The 15,854-nt window shown below is 42.9% G+C and overlaps 1 protein-coding gene across 2 annotated transcripts in view; it reads right to left on the reverse strand.

Moving 5' to 3' along the window:
• The window catches only part of BCLAF3 (BCLAF1 and THRAP3 family member 3), a 71,626-nt gene that overhangs the window by 32,872 nt on the left and 22,900 nt on the right, over window positions 1–15,854 (reverse strand). For both annotated transcript variants that reach the window (XM_066599842.1, XM_066599841.1), the window contains exons 2-4: window positions 4,590–4,736; window positions 3,175–3,230; window positions 558–1,109 (exon numbers count right to left, since the gene is read on the reverse strand). In XM_066599842.1, coding sequence (XP_066455939.1) covers window positions 558–1,109; window positions 3,175–3,215 — 593 coding nt within the window. In that variant the 5' untranslated portion in view covers window positions 3,216–3,230; window positions 4,590–4,736. The remainder of the gene's footprint in view (window positions 1–557; window positions 1,110–3,174; window positions 3,231–4,589; window positions 4,737–15,854) is intronic.

Below are 15,854 nucleotides of genomic sequence, written 5' to 3' on the forward strand. Positions count from 1 at the left end.
CTATGCGCATTACATTTTTGTGCTTAAGTAATAACTCTTAAGTGCTGGCACCTAGGAGTTTCCCTTCCTCCTACTTTGTGGTCCACAGCCTGCTATTAAGTGAGTTCTGTCTCTAGTAACACACTTAAAGGCAAACAGAGTTGCTGTTAGAGTTAATGGTGAGTTACTTACTCACACCTACACTGCTCAGTACTTCTTTATTCTCCTCCTTGATAATGCTATGCCTGTATGTTACAGAAAGTTAGAGAGGAGAATCTGCTCTTCCCTGTGCACAATGAATAGAAGGCAGCACAACAGCAAACTCTTCCCACAAGCTCAGAGAGAATTGAAAAACAAATATAGAGCCTGCAGAGGGAAAACTGGTGAATAATGCAAGATATAGTATTATTCCTCATGAACACATGGCAGCTTATTCTGAAAAGTCTGGTACGCTTTAAATTACAGAAATCAGACTTAAAAAATATATTAGATGAAATAGGTATAAACAAGTCCTTATTTAGGTACACATGCTTTAACATGACTGTTAAAAAAAAAAAAAATCCACAAAGAAGCTCTACCTTTTAGGCAATGAATTTTGATCAAAAAATTCTTGAGATCTTCTGTTGGGTGGTGGCAAAGAAGGATCCGTGTGATCTTGATTCCAGTGCCCATCTTGCCAATCCCTATCAGTTGTTTCTCTGTGGTAAGATCTGTGAAAAGTCTCTTCTCGCCTAGCAGGTTTAAAGCCATTTGTTTCATTATGTGCATTAAGCTCGTGATTTCTCTGGTGATAATCTCTGTGTTCTCGGTGTCTAGGTCTATTATGATCCTCAGGATAATTTGATGGAAATCTCCTATTACCATCTCCTCGCCTATCTGGAGAATGCATTCTTTTAAGTCGATTGGAGGAATCAAAGGGCGATTTCCTAAAGTCTCCAGAAAACGAATCTGGCTCATAGTTTTTATCATTAAAACGTTTATACGGAGCCATCCTGGAATTGCTTTGTCCATGCCTTTCTTCTTCCCAGTGTATGGGCCTTCTGGGGTCTCTATGGAACCCTTCACCATCTTGATAATGCTCTTGAAAGTGTCGGTGTCTATTGTGCTCTGGACTTCTGTATGGGGGCGGTCTATATAAAAACAAACACAATGCAGTCCAATAAGATCTGTGGCTAGATACAATACAAAACATTTTAGTATTTGATTTTGAAAGGGAGCCTGTCATCCATCTATATATATAAAAAGTGAAAATATGTTTGTTCTTCATAGGCTCCTACATGGTTTGATGGATCTCAACCAAACGTAGTACACAAACTCTTCATGATCCAACTTGCAGGGGTTTTCTGGGGAAAGTACGATTGATGACCTATCCTCAGAATAGGTTATCAACAGTTGATCGACCAGGGGTCAGCCACTCTGGACCCTGACCAATCAGGCTGCAAATTCACTGGGGTCAGAGCAGAAGCAGCTGCTCCGACCCTGTGTAGCGGCTGGCTTATAATTGCAGGTACGGCTCCCATTGATTTTAATGGGAGCTGCTGTGCTTGCAATTGCAAGCGCCGGCCACTACACAGAGGCTTCTGCTCAGATCCATGTGAATTTGCGGCGCTGTCAGCAGGCGCACAATCAGATAATCACAGTCAGGGTCCCAAACGCCGGACCCCTAGCTGATCAACTAATAATAACTTATTCTGAGGATAGGTTATCAACAGTATTTTCCCCGAAAAACACCCTTTAAAACACCGGTGAGTGTTTCAACTGTTTTTTGCTCATAGCAACCAATCATAGCACAGCTTCCAATTTACTAGAGCAGCATAGCGAATTATGATTGGTTGCTATGTGCAACAAAGGTTTGTTTTTTTTACAGAGCTTAATAAATGAAGCCTGTATAAGCTATGGTAAAATAAAATGCTTTGTGATTCAGCGTGGATCTGGAATGCTTCTGGAAAAAACAAAAATCCACTGTACAAGTCCAGCTAACAGCAAAGAACGTAAAATACTGCGACCAAGTGAGACTGGAGAAAAACGTGACAAAACTTCAGAATAATTAGGAAAGAGACAGAACTTCAAGGGCTGCAGAAACCTTGGAACAGCATTAGGCCTGAACTGGAAAAGAAAGACACAGCCAGTGCATCAAGGCGGTAAGACTACCGGAGCAACACCAGGTATGTAAGCTAGTCAACTGTAAGCACCATAAAGTAAGTTATGGTTATAGTTAAGGTGATGTGGAGTCTGGGGAGTCTCTTTTCAAACTAAACCAGTTACACGTTTCTGCTGTATGCCTTGGCAAGGCCAACTTACGGTGGAGCGAGCGTAACTGTGCGCGCACTTCTATTTAATCGCTGATAAAAGTCAAGCTTGCTATGTGCATCGACTTTGTCAAGGGACATTACAGGGATGGGGGACCAAGGCAGTATGAGAAGAGACCTCCTGGATTCCATGTCACCTAAACAATAACCATAACTTAGTTTGTGATGCTTATAGTTGATGACAGGTTCCCTTTAAGACCATTTTCTTTGCAGCAACTCAAGTACAGCTTGGGTTCAGTCTGATTGTGCAGAACATATTTAGCATTTTTGTGGAGCAGCACCAATTACTTCAATGCATTCTGCAATTAAAGGGCCTCAATAGTTTTATATCAATGATGCTTTAAAGGGTTGACCAGCTTTGAAAAGTAAAACTTTGGACAAAGTCTGGTCAATAGTTGTCTTCTATGAATAATTAGTCAAATCCAAATAAGGCTTGGTTCATATGTGCTTTAATTCCATACCAAAAATACATCAGATTACAGGACAATGGGATTTCACAAGACCTCATTTATGTATTGCTGGAAAAAAAAAGAGAAATCAGTAGGGATTTTACAGCATGCTGCGGAATTTTCAAATCCGCATTGTGCACAACGTGATATAGATCTGTCAGATTTTTGCTATGGATTTTTACTTTTTTTCGCTATGCTATACAAGGAGTGCAATACACAGTAAAGACACAGCTAAATCTTCAGTAACACGTGCAGCGCTGAGGAGATTTACTGAGGATTTTCAGATAATTCCACTAAAAAAATCTTCTGCCACACGTGAACCCAGACTAAATTGTGTGACTTCAGTGATTCAGCTTTATGGAGTCACAAAAAGCAATATTATATTGGTCCATAGTAAATGGCCACATCACATATTAAGACTAAAGTCATATACTAACCTGGATTTCCACCTGGGAGACCTTGAGCGTGATTTTGCCATTCTTTATATGATGGCCTTAAAAAGAAGCAAAGAAAATATTATTTCATACATAAATACTTCCGAAGAGGAGGTAAAAATCTTTTAAAACCGTTTTTCAAAACATTTTTTGTACGTAATACAGATTTAAGGTCCATTTACACGGAGAGATGACGCTCAAAAGCAATCTTTTGAGCGATAATTGCTGCATCTACATGTGCAGCCATCGTGCACTGCTCGTTAATCGTTGAATTCAAGCCAGCCTAAAAATCGTGTGGTCTTATCAGGACCGCACAATGAGTTCTCCGTGGGTAGTGCTTTGGTCTACATTAGGCCCAATGTCCACAGGTGGATTTCATTTGCTGGAGATCCACAAATCAAGCCGCCCATAGGGATGTGTTAGCATCCGCAAAACAGTAAACAGCATGCGGATGTGATTTTTTTCCCCTGTGTAGATCGCACACGCAGGAAGAAATTGCAGCATGCTCCATTTTCCTGCGGCTCCCAGGCGGATGGTTTCCATTGAAGTCAATGGGAGCTGTCCGATTCGCGGACCGCCCGCAGCTGCCACTGCTGGTAAGCAGGAGATTTTGGAAAAAAAAGCCACTATGCATGAGCTAGGCGCGTCAGCTGGTGCGACTGGACACATCCGCCGTGTTGAAGAAAGGTGATCCGGCCGGCACAGAGGAGATCCGCGCTGGAGAGGAAAGAAAATCTTTTTTCCTCCCCATGTCCGCGGGCACAGCTGGACGGCTGGATTACGCTGCGGGATTCAGCAGTGAAATCCGTGTGTGCAAGTGGAAATTGGGCCTTAAACATTGAAAATGCCTGTTTCTTGTATAGTATCCATGTATATAAATAGATGAGAAATATAATTATAACTATATCTATCTACATACACATACATACACACATATAGATAGATAGATAGATAGATAGATAGATAGATATATCTATACACACATCCATCCATCTACACACAGTCCCTACACAGGCTGCCAACTACTGAACAAGTCAGGACACATGGCCGGTGACTACACACGGGCGGTAATTTCACAGCGAGATTCTCCGCAGAATTTCTGCCCATGCATGCGGCCATAGGACTGCATTGGTTTACGCAATCCTATGCAGACAGCTGCGATTTGACCGCATGAAAACTCGCGCGGTAAACAAATTGTGGCATGTCCTATTTCCGTGCGAGCCTCGCAGAGGCCTGGGCAGCAACGTCACTGCTGACGCGCCGGCTGTGTGCCAGCCGCACAGAGCAGAGACAAGATGCTGGGAGGAGGTGAGCTGCAGGTCACTGCAGGGGCACGGGTCGCTTCTCCCAGTGGGAACTGCCTTGGCCGTCTGCATTCGCTCTAATACATATTACTAAAGTTATGTTGGTTTCCTTACCTTTTCTTGCTGCTTCTGTGCAGCTCTCAGAGGTGTTGAAGCACAGTTAACGTTCAGCGTCCTTCATCCACAAGCAGTGCGTTGTGTCATCCTTCACTTTTAAGCAGTCGCACGTTTAGAAAGGCGTCACATGGGGCACAACAAACTCTACAAATAGAAGAGGAGTACAATATAAAGAGAATGATGTGCAGTGATCCTTTGTCCAAGTACTAGTTGGTTTTGTACATCTATTACCACTGTAGTCCAGTGTTCCCCAGCAGTCCGGCATTTGTCCCATCTAGTTGTATTAACCCTCAACAGTCATGTTACAATTGAAAAAAACCCTCCAAAAAAACTTACTTTTTTGTAGATTCTGAATTTCTGTTTCATGTAAATGTATTTGATGGAGACTCCGTCACCTTAAGTGTATGTGTAACACCTTGGTGACGGAACTAATTTTAGCCTCCAGAGACGGGAATACGAACCCCCTTTTGTATTTCCTTACATTGTGTCACTGCAGTGGTGTGATACCTTGTATTACTTGGGACGAGTTCTGGTCTTCATAGGAACCAATTTCAGGTACATATAATGCATTGAGTAACATTCATTTTTTTGACTGGGGGCAATGGAAAAAAAAAAAAAAAAGATATTTCACAATGTTTTATTTATTTATTTTTATGGCCTTCATATTTTTTAAAATAATTATATATTCCTGTTTTGGAAACACAAGATGATCACATAACAGTTTTTTTTTATGGACCTGTGTGTTTGATAAATTAGTGCAATCTTCTATATATTTGTCAAGGTCTGTTTGCTGCAGCGTCATGCAACAAACAGGTATGACTGATTGACATGACATTTTGGAAACAGTATAATCTCGGCCCGGAGAAGGTTATAGGCTAAAAAAAAAAAAAAAAAAAAATTTAAATCAAATGTTGTTGCCTTGGAAACCTTATTTGCATATTTTTGCCTTTCCTTGAATTTTAATGCAGCAACCCCCAAATTGACTTTCACCAATGGATTCTACGGACTCGATTTAGTATTCCTGTTTGTTTCCAAGAAGTAATTCCCACTAAGAGAGTCACACTGAGCGCTGGCAATTTGTGTTGCAGGAAATGATATGTCCCCTGACAGGAATACATGGAGTAAGCGAGGACTGAAAACTGTTGCCCATAGCAACCAATCACAGCAGAGCTTTCATTTTTCCTCAGAAGAACAACAAATGAAAGCTGAGCTATGATTGGTTGGTATTGGCAACAAAAAAATGCTAAATTTTACTCAAATTGGAGCAATACTGGGATTTGTATACAACACAAACAAACAGATTTTGCGTTTTAGATATAAGTAGCTTTCATTTTACCTCAGCACTGAGGATTAAAAGCTGTTGCCTACAGCAACCAATCACAGCACAGCTTTTATTTTACCTCAGAAGTATAATACATAACAACCAATCACAGCGCAGCTGTTATTTTACCTCAGAAGTATAATACATAACAACCAATCACAGCGCAGCTGTTATTTTACCTCAGAAGTATAATACATAACAACCAATCACAGCGCAGCTGTTATTTTACCTCATCAGTATAAGAAACGAATACTTAACTGTGAACACACACCCGGATCTCTCCTGTGGGCTTTCCCTTCCTTTCCCTTCTACACACACACACACACACACAAAAATGACAGCTGTAAATCCAGTTTTCCTGACTCCACTTTAAATGACTGTAAGGGCTCCTGTCCTCGGAGTGCATTGCGTTACTGGCGACGATAATCCGGCTGTGGGTAACGCAGTGCACACTTCCCATAGTGTTGCTATGGAAAGCGCAGCCCCCTGTCCACGGGCGGAGAATCACAGCGAATCTCCACTCGCGGAGTTCAATCACGGCATGCTGCGATTTGCCGTGGTGAGCCTATCTGTTAGACCTGACAGCTCTCCCCCCCTGCGGCGCAATATCGCTAGCATAAAAACGGAAATAATATAAGAGTAATTCTTTATGTGAAAAGGTAATAAGCTGTACAGAGAGCAAATATTACACCTCAATCCCAAGTGGTGGATCAGTGCCGGGGCGAAACTTCTGAGGACAATGAACCCCTCTTCAGAGGACTAACCAAGCCCATATCCTTGCCTGTATGCTGCAGCAATACCTGCCGCTCACTGGAGCTGTTAAAGGGGTTGTCCCGAGGCAGCAAGTGGGTCTATACACTTCTGTATGGCCATAATAATGCACTTTGTAATGTACATTGTGCATTAATTATGAGCCATACAGAAGTTATAAAAAGTTTTATACTTACCTGCTCCGTTGCTGGCGTCCTCGTCTCCATGGTGCCGACTAATTTTCGCCCTCCGATGGCCAAATTAGCCGCGCTTGCGCAGTCCGGGTCTTCTTCTTTTCTGAATGGGGCTCCGTGTAGCTCCGCCCCGTCACGTGCCGATTCCAGCCAATCAGGAGGCTGGAATCGGCAATGGACCGCACAGAAGCCCTGCGGTCCATGAAGACAGAGGATCCCGGCGGCCATCTTCAGCAGGTGAGTATGAAGACGCCGGACCGCCGGGATTCAGGTAAGCGCTGTGCGGGTGGTTTTTTTAACCCCTGCATCGGGGTTGTCTCGCGCCGAACGGGGGGGGGGGGGGTTTAAAAAAAAAAAAAACCCGTTTCGGCGCGGGACAACCCCTTTAACCCTCTAAATGCCGCTGTCAATTATAGCATACTGCAAGAGCGATCAAAGCATCGCAAGTTCTTGTTCCCTCTGGCAACTAAAAGACTAAGTAAAAATAATGTAAAAAAAAGGGTTACTAATTATTAAAAAAATATATATAAAGTAATAAAACGTGAAAAAAAACTTTTGCCATATTTATAACAATAAATAAATTTAAAAAAATAAAAAATAAATAAAAGCAGTACAGCAAAAAAAATAATAAAAAAAATTCAAGTTTGGTATCGTAGTAATCACACTGACCTATACAATAACGTTATGTCATTTCTGTTGCAGTGTGTACGTCGTAGAAACAAGAGGCACTCAAAGACAGCGGAATTTAGTTTTTTTCCCCATTTCACTCCACTTAGAATTTCTTTGCAGTACATTACATAGCACATTAAATAGTAACTAAAGATGAGCGAGTATACTCGCTAAGGGCAATTGCTCGAGCAAGCATTGCCCTTAGCGAGTACCTGCCCGCTCGAGACAAAAGGTTCAGGTGCCGGCGCAGGGGAAGCGGTGAGTAGCGGCTGTCAGCAGGGGTAGTGGGGGGGGGGGGGGGGGGGGGGGGGGGGAGAGATCTCCCCTCTGTTCCTCCCCGCTCTCCCCGCCCACCGCCAGCACCCGAACCTTTTGCTCTCGAGCAGGCAGGTACTCGCTAAGGGCAATGCTTGCTCGAGCCATTGCCCTTAGCGAGTATACTCGCTTATCACTAATAGGAACATTAAAAAATACAACTTGTCTCTGGTGCAGACAGGCGCAGTTCGGCCTGGACACTACTCTCCAGAGGAGCTTATTATGATATTCCAGTCGACCCTCTCCCCCCTCCCCGCACCTCTGCACTAACCCGTCTCCTGCTGTCCCCCTGTTATCGGTGTTTGCTTCTAGTCTCTGTGGTGTCACTAATTCTAATATCTATATGCAAGTTATGCATGAAAAGTTGCTGATAGTTTCATTTGCTGTGTTTTTTTTTCTTCTCCCTTTGTATTCCTTTTCTTTAGTCTATATCACTGAAAGGGGTATTAGGCTATTGTAGAGCTTACAGAAATGAAGAGTAATTATTCTGCATGCCAAGTGAGCTGCTTCTTTATAGATCTGTATGGAAAAATCTTGAATAAAAAAGATTTTTGAACGAAAAAAATACAACTCGTCCTGCAAAAAACAAGCCCTCCGACAGCAGTGGTGATAGATAAATAAAAGTTATGATTTTTTTAAAAGGTAGGGAGGAAAAAACGAAAGTGTAAAAATAGAAAAAGGCCATGTCCATGGGGGGTTAAACTGAACGAGCCAACGATGATTTTTATGCCTGCATTAAATAAACAAAAAGCTGTTCAGAAGTGAACAACTGCTGTTTACACTGAACGACTGTCAGCTTACTGTGAATGGAGATTGGTGGGAAAAGAACGCTCCCCGGCCGCTCCATCTTCATTCCAGCAGCGCTTTGAGCGATGCCAGGGGTACTCGCTCCTGTGTAACAGCACAGTAGCGAGCATCACTGGGAAGAGCTGCTCAGAATGGATTACCTGACGACTAGTCCGGTTTAAATGGGCCATAAGTAATAGAAAGGTGTAACTTCTGGACTCTAGGTTGGAAAAACGAAATCTTCTCCAACCCGAAACAAGTGTAATAATTTCTGGACACAGAACGAACTCTTGTGCAGTTCTTCACTTATGCTGGGACCCTGACTTTTTGTAACGACATGACTGGTTTGATGTCCGTTCTGGTTTGCTCTTATGATGTCAAACAGCAGAAGCCTTTCATAGATGCCTCAAAAACCAGATTGAAAGCAGTGTTGATCAACAACAGCAATGTTCTGTTCTGTTCTGTTCTGTTCCGTTCTGTTCCAGGCTTGCAAAGGAGTCCTATGAAATGTTGTGGCATAGGCTTCACTCAATCAATACTCTGAAGATATGGGGAAGATCTGTGGTGACTTGAAGGTCACTGTTGTCATATTAGGAACGCAGACAGGGTTCACAAAGTATTCCTGTTTTCTGTCTGAGTGGGATAGCCGTGACAGGCAATCTCACTACATACGGTAATGAAGAACTGGCCGGACAGAATTTAGAGACAAAAACATTCAACGGGAAATGCTTGTGTCCTCTGAAGACACCCAGCTTCCTCTATTACAAATTAAATAAGGCCTTAAGGTCCTTTTACACGGGCCGACAGTCTTTTAAACGACTGCAGGAGCGCTGATGTCACCACTGAGGTCATCTGTGGTCGTGCAGGGCATTTAAATTGCAAGACTTGTCACCGTGTCGCGGGCTTCTTGTCTGCTTCTTGCTCAGCGCTTCACCTCCTAAGAAAAGCACTGAGAGAGGAAGCATTTACACAGCACGAGAAGCCAACGAGCCAACAAGGTTTTTAAGCTGACTGAAAAGTCAGCTTAAACAGGTGGAAACGATTGAATGAATTTTGAGTGATAATCGTTACGTGTAAATGGGCCTTTAGGAAATAGTTTATCAAGGCAATGGATAACAATGTCAAAGGCTTTGCCTAACTCAAGACCAATTTACCCATCTTTCAGAAGCGAAGATATAAGAGGGTGTTTTCATGGGTCCATAGATCAGAAAACTGAAATGGGACAATAGATTCAATGATGCCTAAGAAGCAAAGAAAAATCTCCCTGGATGGCATTCAAGAATGTGACAGACAAATTTCTAGGGGAAACCTAGATAAAAACAACTTCGTAGGTTTTCAACATATCAGTCACAATCTGTTCGAAGTCCCATTTCATGCACTCGCGTCTTGACTACTTCCTGGAGAGAAGCAGGGACTTATCAGATCAGCATGATAAAAGATTTCACCAGGACATACATGCAATTGAAAAACGGTATGAAGGAAAGTGCATGTCTGCGATGCTGGTCGATTACTGCTGGAATATTCCACGGGAGAACACTGCCGGACAGTGACTTTTGCAAACATTACATCTAACGTCCCATATTTTCAGACCACTTAGGCCGCCTGCAGACGGGCGGGTCGGATCCGGCAGCGAGAATTCTCGGCGCGGGACCCGACCCCAGCGCCTGCAGGGAGGAGCACGTACTCACCCGCGCCCCGCAGCTCCGGCTCTTTCATGTGCCGGCTATAAAACCTATTTAGCTGAAATTATGGCTACACTTCTTTATTCTACACTTTAGATTATGGTCTGTAAATCTGTTCCTGACAGTCAAAATCTGAACTCAAATTTGGTATCAGCACCCAAAAGTCTGTACAAAAACACAAAAAAACTTTGTCCAGGAAAAAAATAGATTTTTTTTGTAACTGTGTATGGTCTAGTGAATCGGTCACACAATCTTCTCATTGTTCCCATACACGGAAGTTACTATAAAAATAACTCTGAAAAGACAGAGATGCTTTGATACGGCTGAACTTGTACTTGTAATGCGAGTTAAAGGCAACATCTATAAAATACACTTCCCGTTACTGAATGTACCTCCCAGATCTTGATATCCAAAAACATTGCAATGGTAATTTTTTATGCCGTATCTCTTTGCATGAACCAAAACGGTTTGATCTACATGGACTCCGATCAACGCTAATGAATATATAAGCATCGACAACAGCTAGGTTTCATTTGGCAGAAACAGCTAGAGCCGAGACATGTAAACATCTCTGGCAACAGCTATGCAAAGTTATATACCCTTAGGTGTTCAATTAATGGCATTTCATAGCGCTCATCTGACAGCCATCTAAGGTGTATAGTCATTTTTGGAAACTGATCAACAGAGCACTATGAAACGCCAAAGCTAAAATCAACCCGAAAAGTCAACTCTATAAAACACTAAATTATTTACCTCCGCTGCTTTAACACATAAATCATCACCTAAGCAGCCAATGGACAGCTGAAGCCATGTGATATTTTGTTGCTTTTGCGACAGTCTCATATATAAATGCAATTGTCACACAACTGATATGTTACTTTATAGGAGAGAGGAATTTGTGCCATTTTTTCAAGTTTCATTAAAAAAAACTCATCAAACTCTATAGAGTAAGAAGTTACACGACAGCTGATTAAGGCCTCATGTCCACGGGGTTAAAATCCGCAGCATTTTTCCCCGCACGTGGATCCGCGCCCCATAGGGATGCATTGGACACCCGCAGGTAGTTAAATACCTGCGGATGTCCTTTTCCCTTCAGGCGTGGATCCGCGTGTGGGAAAAATCCGGATATGCTCCATTTCCGTGCGGGTCTCCCGCGGGGACGGCTCCCGCAGGCTTCTATTGAAGCCTATGGAAGCCGTCCGGATCCGCGGAACACCCGCACCATAATTAAAACTCACCTGTCCTGGACGCTGCAGATCTGCCTTCCTTCCCGGCTGGATCTTCTTTCTTCGGCCCGGCGGATGTGCCTGGCGCATGCGCGCGGCATGCTGCCGACGTGCCAAGCACATCCGCGAGGCCGAAGAAAGAAGATCCGGCCAGGAAGGAAGGAAGAACCGCAGCGTCCAGAGAGGTGAGTTTATTCTTATTTTTTGGCCTCATGTCCGCGTGGCAGGAGGGATGCGCTACGGATTCTCCATGAAGAATCCGCGGCGGGCCTGATTTTCCCCGTGGACATGAGGCCTTATAGTCCCCTGCAATATCTTATGGACAGCAGCTGTTGTGTGAAAGACAACATCCATATAGTTCCCCACCTTGGTGAAGCCAAGTTCCTAAGCCCAAAATAATATCTGTAACAAGGTTTCTGAACTTCAGTGCTCCCCAAAGTGGCAGGGCACCGTTGGGGCACCTCAGGCAACAGTTTGCAATAGTAAAGCAAAAGGAAAATGATAGCCAGCGATGCAACCTACCAGCACAGATGGCAGAGGGTCACGACAGCTTCACATACACTGTTCTTCCAATTATTAGAGCCAAGTATAAACGACAAATCAGTATCAACTCCTAACTTACGGGCCATGGACACCTAGCTAAACTGAAAAGTAATAGTCATTGAATATCAAAAATAAATGCTTTGACAAGTTACCATTATTTTTTTTTTGTCAAAGGCAAGCAGTTGTGTATTATTTTTGTCTACAGAAAAAGCTTAAAAAGTTCTAAGTGATTTTGCTACCTGAAGAGGATGGTGTGAGAGGCAGGTGAAGACAAAATCCACTGCTGTACTCTATGACCCATTAGTTACCTTCTACCCATAGCTGGTGAAGCCAGAAAATGCTGGTGGTGGGTATCAATATTGCATGTGGAAATACGGATGTGTCACCTATACTTAGCAGCTCAAGGACTAAAAATAATTAAGCTAGGGAATCAGCACAATGGAAAACCCTGCTTTATGCCCTTTCTTGTGTAAGCCCTCGGCCAAAGCAGGTCGTATAACAAGGAATATGCTCGCCATTGCTGGCTCTACTTGGCGCTTTACAAGGGAAGAAGGGCATATAGTTGATTAAACCATATTTATTAGTTCTGCCTAGATGTAGCTAAATGGAACCTCAACTGGTGGTTCCTCTGCCAATAAGGTCCTCCTGGCCAGAAGTGGACTGTAGATGGAAGACGTCTGGCTGCCAGGACGCCTTGCAATCGGATTCTAGGAAGGTCTGCAATATATTGTCCAAATTTTCACGCTCGCAGAACCTTGTTAACATTTTTAGAGTTAAAGTGGTTTTTTTGGCCGGACATTTTTCTTTTCTTTTTTTTTTTAAATCAAAGACTCCACTAGCATTTTTACACGTCCAAAGAGTCCACCAGATACCTCAGCAGCTTCCTGCTACATTCTGCACTACTTGCTGGGTGCATTTACAGTTGTGACTTCCGAATGGGACGACTTCCAGTTCATGGTACCCATAACTTGCGCTGGCTTCTCTGCCTGTTGGGGCTATACCACCCCAGAGCACAGTGAAAGACGGGTCTAGACAAGATGTAGGCGGAAGTCATGGAAATACAGGCCATGTAACCAGCCTATGGGGACACTGAACTATGGGAAGCAGGAAAGCAAACTATATTCCAAAAGTGCTTTACTCTCAAAGGTTATGTTTAAAGGAGCAAAGACGTCAAGATCCCGGAATACCCCTTTAAGATAACTATACTGGTCAGAACTTTTCTCTATGTAGGCAGTAAGCCAGCTTTAGAACAATGCACTAATCTGAAGTATTATTAGGTACCGTCTAAAATATCTTCCATTTTTCCCTGTAAAATGGAGACATTGTAGTGTTCAGTGATCATTGAGTCCTGAGAGTCAAATATCTTGGAGAAAAAAGGGAAAAGGTAAACCTCGTCAGGTCAAGGATCGGAGTACTGTTTGCAGTAGTTACACACCTTTGACAACTAATCTCTGCCTCGCTACTAGTTGGGCAAGGATACTGCCAGGACTGATATATGTTGGCACACCTCAAAAATGTTATTCTTTCCTATTCCAAAGATTAAAATATAATTATTTCCGGCTGTCAATTTTTCTGCTTAGTATGTATGGCTTGTTTAGTTGATGGAAATTTGTGGACTACTTTTCCACTTAAGTGGAGGTACTCTCCAAGCCATTAGGCTGGGGTTTGAGTGTGGTTATAACATTCAAAGCTTAGCATTTCAGTGCCAAAGTATATGTGGTTTTTGGAGCGCTAGTAGGGATTTTAATTTTCTAAGTGTATGAACAATTTTCCCTTAAATGAAAAATAATGCACCAGACCGACACATGCGAAGTTAGCCGATGAAGGGAATGTTTTCTCAAGACAACCATTGGTCACATGTGCCATTAGGAAACATGGATGTCATCGAGAGGAGTTTTATGTATGTTTTTATTTCAACTGTGGCAATCTGAAATTGGACTAGGCACTGCCAGAGTAGTGTTTGCCCATTCTCATCTCAATGCCAGGCTGACTGTGGAACATCCCAGGAGCCAGTTGTTAGGTGTGACATCCTGTCTACTTCAGTCCTGTCGCGGGCAGAGCATAACCTGACACCTGCTCCTCGCAAGTCAGACGTCTCTACAGCAAGTAGCACGGAATCTGAAACAGATCAACTATTATTCAAAAGATCCCCTCCACAGCATACATGTGTTTTATCCCGCAAAGATACCATTACATGGGCCGATTGTCGTCTTAGTAATTGCTCAAATGAACGATTTTGAGTGACTGTTGGCTCATGTGCACATGGGAACAGAAAGGGTACCAAGTGATAAGTTGCTTAGTTGCCACTAGTTGTGAAAAGGAACAGCTGTTGAGCGGCTTATCGCCATCATTCACTTTTATAATCAGTTCTAAAAAAGTTATGCATTCTATCCAATCGCACTACAGAAGCATTAATGGAGTAACAGAGGGAGCCCCCTCCCTCTGTAAACCATATAAATGCTGCAGTCACTATTGAGTGTGGCCCCCGAGGAGTTATATGGTCGAGATAAGAGGTTTCTCCGATCCTGGCCGTAAGAATGGAAGCTTGGCTGTCATTGGACAGCTGAACACTCAGCATGAGACACCTATCTAGGTCTTATTCTGTAGTGCCATAAGGCTCTTAGTGAACAGATGTCGCCCAATGTTTGAGTGACTGCCTATTTACAGTGAACGGAGGTAGGTGGGTCAAAAGCATCACCGGCCTGCTCAACTTTTATTCACTTGAACGACTACTGCTTCTTTGTAAAGCACAGGAGCGGCAGTCGTTCCGTGTATAGGGTCCTTTAGTGACCACCAATACACATTTTTACCGCAGGGTTTTTATTCCGATGTATATGCCTTTTTACATTGCTGCATGAGTGTCCCGTGCCAATATAGAGGATGTTTGGCTGTCTAATGATAGCCAAGCTCCCACCACAACAACTGGGACTGGAGCTAGCTCTCATCCAGGCCATTTAATCTTTTATATGTTACGGTCATTACAGACCGCAGCGTCTAAGTGGTTGACAGAGGATAAAATTTACCTCTGTACTCCAACAGTCTCTTTGTAACACAATTGCAAGGTACAAATGGGCTGCTATGGAAGCCAGAGGCCTAATAATGGACTCCAGGTCTGCCATGTACAGAAGCCTATTAGGCCTGGCGTTTTGTAGTTTTTTTTTTTGCTCTTGCAGTACCAACTCGTGGGTTAATATTTTGTATTTAATCGGCCAGTTCGCATTAAATCTTCATATTTGCAAACATTAAAACTACGAATGAAAGGCTAAAATATTTGCTTACGAAATGACACCATAAATTCAGATGTCACTAGAAGTACTGCACAACTATCTGACACAGGAGGGAGAGGTCACTTCGAGAAAGTTAGTGAAATTGAGCAATTAAAGTTTTAGAAAGATTTGAAAACATAAAAAAGGATTATGGTAATGGGGGCAGTCAAATTGCACGCAGCTGGCAGCAGAGCTGGCATAAAATATCAGCACACATTAGCACTTCAAGGACACTTCAGAAATGTATGTCTGCGGATTTTATCACAATCAACAAAAAAAGGAAAAAGGAAAAAAGCTGAGTACACAGAAGCTCATTGTCTATCGGCAGAGGTCAAATGTATTATCAAACAAGTACTGGCATCCTATAAAGTGGGGGCCGTGTGCTGCAAACCTGTAGTCAGCAGAGGAGGAGGAAAAAACGGTTCTACTCAAATCACAGCACAAATGTCTGCATGTCTTTTTACCACAAACTCGAAATACCCAGGGAGCAATGGAGAACAAAATAATGTA

This window comes from Eleutherodactylus coqui, chromosome 4, assembly GCF_035609145.1.
Source record: "Eleutherodactylus coqui strain aEleCoq1 chromosome 4, aEleCoq1.hap1, whole genome shotgun sequence".
NCBI lineage: Eukaryota > Metazoa > Chordata > Amphibia > Anura > Eleutherodactylidae > Eleutherodactylus > Eleutherodactylus coqui.